Source organism: Mus pahari, chromosome 1, assembly GCF_900095145.1.
Source record: "Mus pahari chromosome 1, PAHARI_EIJ_v1.1, whole genome shotgun sequence".
Classification (NCBI taxonomy): Eukaryota; Metazoa; Chordata; class Mammalia; order Rodentia; family Muridae; genus Mus; species Mus pahari.
This window is the reverse complement of record NC_034590.1, coordinates 74633414-74638286: the sequence shown is the minus strand read 5'-3', so window position 1 is coordinate 74638286 and position 4873 is coordinate 74633414. Positions and strand designations below refer to the sequence as shown.

Sequence of the window (4873 nt, the reverse complement as noted above, 5' to 3'; positions counted from 1 at the left end):
ATATGTATGAAAGATAATCATATTAAATGAAATAGCCAGACTGAGAATTCTTAACTTCTGAGACTACATTACTTATTAATGGATTCCTATGTCTTTCTTACAGGCTTTCAGATGCAATAGCTATGCAGTGAACAGCATTTTTAAGCCCCTCAAATTAATGTAGCATACAGTTCATTTTGAGAATATTTGATCCAAGAAACATAGGAACATACAAGAAGCAAAATCAAAAGCAGCTAGGAACAGCAGCGACTGAGGTTCTTGAACTCTGGTGAGTAAGCCAGGGGCTCAAACAACAAAGAGGAGGTGAGATATTGGGATGATATGCGAGTTCAGGAAAAAGAAGAGAGATAGCTTGGAATTTAGTCAAGTGATGTCATAATATGTACAGGAGAGACTAAATCAGCTTTAACATATTAAGAACTAACTTCGCCGGGCAGTGGTGGCGGAGGCCTTTAATCCTAGCACTTGGGAGGCAGAGGCAGGCGAATTTCTGAGTTTGAGGCCAGCCTGGTCTACCCGAATGAGTTCCAGGACAGCCAGGTCTACACAGAGAAACCCTGTCTCAAAATAAACTGACTTCATTGAACACTTACTTTATGATTATGTCTAAAAATCAGAGGGAAGAAAGGCCAGATTATACAGATGTAAACTTGTGTGAATAAGATGGCACAAGAATAAAGGGCAATGTTAAACAAAGGGTCAAGGTTTGTCTCTGGGGAATGGGAGAGGGAAAGGGTTTATCCAGTTAGCTCTTTCTAGATCGTCCCACAGCATTTGGTATAAGAATCTAAGCATTATCTTCCTCCTATCTTGAGACTCTTCCTGGACCCACTGTTCACTTTTTCCATGGCCCTTTCTCACTCCACTCTGGTGCATCTTCCTCACAGCTCCTCAGCAACCCTGATGAGGAGCTTCCACACTAACACCTCAAGTACCCCAAGCTTCATGCTGACGGGCTTCCCAGAGATGCAGAGTCTGGAGCACTGGCTGGCTGCCCTCCTGCTGCTGTTGTATATTATCTCCATAGTAGGCAATGCCCTGATTCTCTTCATCATAAAGGAGGAACAGAGTTTGCACCAGCCAATGTACTATTTCTTGTCCTTTCTGTCTGTCAATGACCTGGGAGTGTCCTTTTCTACGTTGCCAACAGTGCTTGCTTCTATGTGTTTTCATATCCCAGAGATTGCCTTTGATGCTTGCCTGGCCCAGATGTTCTTCATACACTTTTTTTCCTGGACAGAGTCTGGGATTCTTCTGGCCATGAGTTTTGACCGGTATGTGGCCATCTGTAACCCTTTGCATTATTCCTCAGTGCTTACTGATGCCCGTGTGGCCCATATGGGTATGTCCATCATCATCCGCAGTTTCTGCATGGTCTTCCCACTTCCTTTCCTACTGAAGAGGCTGCCCTTCTGTAAGGCCAATGTTCTTACCCATTCCTACTGCTTACACCCAGACCTGATACGCTTGCCCTGTGGAGATACCACCATCAACAGCATGTATGGGCTGTTCATTGTCATCTCTGCTTTCGGCGTAGACTCAGTGCTCATCCTCCTCTCCTACGTGCTCATTCTGCACTCTGTGCTGGCCATTGCCTCCAGGGAAGAAAGGCTGAAGACACTCAACACATGTGTGTCACATATCTCTGCTGTGCTCATCTTCTATGTACCCATGATTAGTGTGTCAATGGTCCATAGATTTGTAAAACATGCCCCAGAGTATGTGCACAAGTTCACATCCCTGGTCTACCTCTTTGTGCCTCCAATGCTCAATCCTATTATCTATTCCATCAAGACAAAGGAGATTCGTAGGAGACTGCATAAAATGTTACTGGGTACCAAGTTCTGATCAATGATACATTTTCTGAAACACTACATAGCTTAGAAACTTTTGTTATTACTGATGTTTGAGTGTATCAAAATCGTTTGTGGATAATATATATATATGATATATATATATATATATATATATATCATATATATGTATATAAATGATGTATGATATGATCGTATATATACAGAACATGGTCATATGGATATATGATACAGTCATACATTTGGGTGTATGTATTGTATGTAAGATATAGCCTAGACACAATCTGCAACTCAAAACATTATGTAGTTAATTAGGTCATAGTTTGCTGCAAATTAATTCTCTCCAACTCAACAACAAGAGACCCTTTACTTAGATCTTTTTTGTTCCCAATATGCCAGGTAACATCTTCGTTATTCAAGAAATATGAACATAAGTTCATATGTGTGTATGTGTGTGTATATATTATATAATATAAGAATAATGATTTTACATATATTTAAACTTCAAATTTTCAAGTTATACAGTAGTTATTTGTCCATGGTGACATGTGCTGCCATCACTCAGGCACAGCTAAGGGAAACAGTTAATGTCTCCTAAGAAGATAATAAGCATGGTGAGTTGGAGATGAACTGATATTAGTGAATAATAGATGGGATAGCTCCCTTTACCAGTTGCTGCAGTGTGGCCTACAGTGTACAGGGATATGGGTTCATGTTCCTACACTGCCTAAAGAACACCCTGCAAACTACAACAGAGACGGGGACCAAGAGATGAGACATGATAGGGAAGTCATAGAGTCAAAGCCATGAAGAGACAGAAACCTTCTGACATCCATAAACATGAACACAACACATATGACATTTGGGGGGGAGTCATTGGTAGAACTAAGTACAGTGGGCTGGAGCCTTTTACGGGGCAATGACCAGGACATGGTCTAAGTCAAAATTTAAGGAGGATAATGGAGAAAAGATATACTTTGGACAGAAGTCTTTTATTTATTTATTTATTTATTTATTTATTTATTCATTCATTTATTTATTTTATATTTCAAATGTTATCCCTTTTCCTCATTTCCTCTCCAAAAATCCCCTATCCTCTCCCTCCTCCCCCTGCTCCCCAACCCACCCACTCCTGCCTCCTGGCCCTGGCCTTTTAGAAGTCGTATCTCTTTACATTTTTTTTCCTAAGATTGTAAAATAAGTTTTAGAACCTAATGCAATATGGACCAAGTAACAGGACAGTGACCTAAACACAAAGAGCATACACTTGAATTCGCCCTAAGTGCTCACCCTTGACTGCAAACAAAGCAAAAGAAAAGTAAACTTCAGACATATGGATGACACAGGTAGGTGATAGAGATAGCATGCAAACACTTGTTGCTAATTGTAGATAACTTTGAGAAATATTGGTAATGGTAGGTACAAAGTCCACACTTTCCAAAGTCTCAGAGGCAGGAGATGGCTAAATTCTGTTACCATAGCCCCATAGTTGCTGGCAATGTCAAAAAGGTGTAGCAAATCAGCTCTTCCAAAAGAATGTAGCCAGGATGTGAAGAAAAACACTTTAAGTAATAAAAAGAGGGTATCGTACGAGATAAAGAAGGTTCTCACGGTGTAGCAGGAAGAGTATGGCGAATCAGGTAGGTGAGAGGGCTATAGTTTTGCAACCATTGGAAGCAACGCCTGCAGATGTAGGCTGGAGCAGAGATGGGATTGAATGTCCCCCAGAACACAGAATACATTGGTCTCTGAGTCAGAAACACACGCTACACTGAGCTGTTTGCAAAGCTACAGAACACCCCGAAGAACTTCTCTCCCAAGAATCTTCTGTGTCATCATGGGGAAAAAAATTGTTTTAGTAGTATCCGGAAAGAAAGAGGGAAATAAGACAACTGTAGACTCAGTTGTGTGCAAGCAAATATGCAAATTGCCAAGGATAACAAGGAACCCTTGGCTTTCAACTCATACTACAGGAGTCTGAGCTCTCTCTTTCCTCTCTCTCTCTCTCTCTCTCTCTCTCTCTCTCTCTCTCTCTCTCTCTCTTTTAAATTAGAAAAACACCTGAGTTCAGTATTTTTCAGGCTTTTAAAAAGTTGAAATCCTGCTGTGGGGTGTCTGGTACCCATAGAGAGATCTCCCCTTCTCTAAAGAGAAGGGAAGGAGTGGATGGGAGAAGGGTGTGTGAGGGTAGGACTTGGAGGACAGGAGGGAGGAGGCCTGTGATCAGGATCGAAAGTAAGTAAGTAAGTAAGTAAGTAAGTAAGTAAATAAATAAATGGAAGATAAAAGTTGAAATCTTGGGCTAGTAAGATGGTTCAGGTAGAGGAGCTTGCACACACTCCTGATGACCTGGGTAAGAGTCCCATATCCAACAGAGTTTTGTAGGACAAAATCAGCTTCTGAGAGCTGTCCTATGACCGTCCCTTGCTTGTTATGGCACAGACATGTCTGCACTCACATACACATACACACAAAAGAAATAAACACATTGAAAATGTTGAAGCTCAGTTGTAGTTGTATAATTTAGTTACATAATAGAGCAGAATGGTGATTTAATCCTTGAATCATATTGATATGGGGGAAGTGCTGTCCCCGTATTGAGCATGGGAACTATTTGTTATTTATACTAATAAATGTGTATTTTGCTTTGGCACTGCTTAGTAAATATGAACCAAATCCATAAATAATGGATGTTTAATTTGTCTTTCTGAGATAAAGTATTTGTTCTTACTAGCAAAGTAAATATATAGGGTATTAACTTCCAAGTCAATTAAGAACCCATTAATAATATTTTATTGACTGAGAAGATTATTTTGGAAAAATATATGTCTGATCATAAATAAAATAACATTGTACAATTTGTACCTGTTTTATTTCTAACAACTTTTCATTGTAATCAGAAACATTTATATTACTTGTAAAAATATTCTTATTGACATTTGGATTTTAAATGCCNGGTTGATTTCTTACTTTTCTTCTTCTTTTATTCTTTTTAAAAATTCATTTATTGATTTCATGCATATGAGTACACTGTAGCTGTCTTCAGATGCACCAGAAGA

The 4873-nt window shown here is 39.6% G+C and overlaps 1 protein-coding gene across 1 annotated transcript; it reads left to right on the top strand.

The window, feature by feature from the left end:
• Nucleotides 1-903: 903 nt before the first annotated feature.
• Nucleotides 904-1848, top strand: LOC110330808 (olfactory receptor 51I2-like). The gene has a single exon (XM_021211135.1). It carries the CDS (start codon nucleotides 904-906, stop codon nucleotides 1846-1848), a length of 945 nt encoding a protein of 314 aa, XP_021066794.1.
• Nucleotides 1849-4873: the final 3025 nt, after the last annotated feature.

Coding starts and splice junctions, on each gene's coding strand:
- LOC110330808 (XM_021211135.1), top strand. CDS start 904: ATGAGGAGCTTCCACACTAACACCTCAAGTACCCCAAGCTTCATGCTG.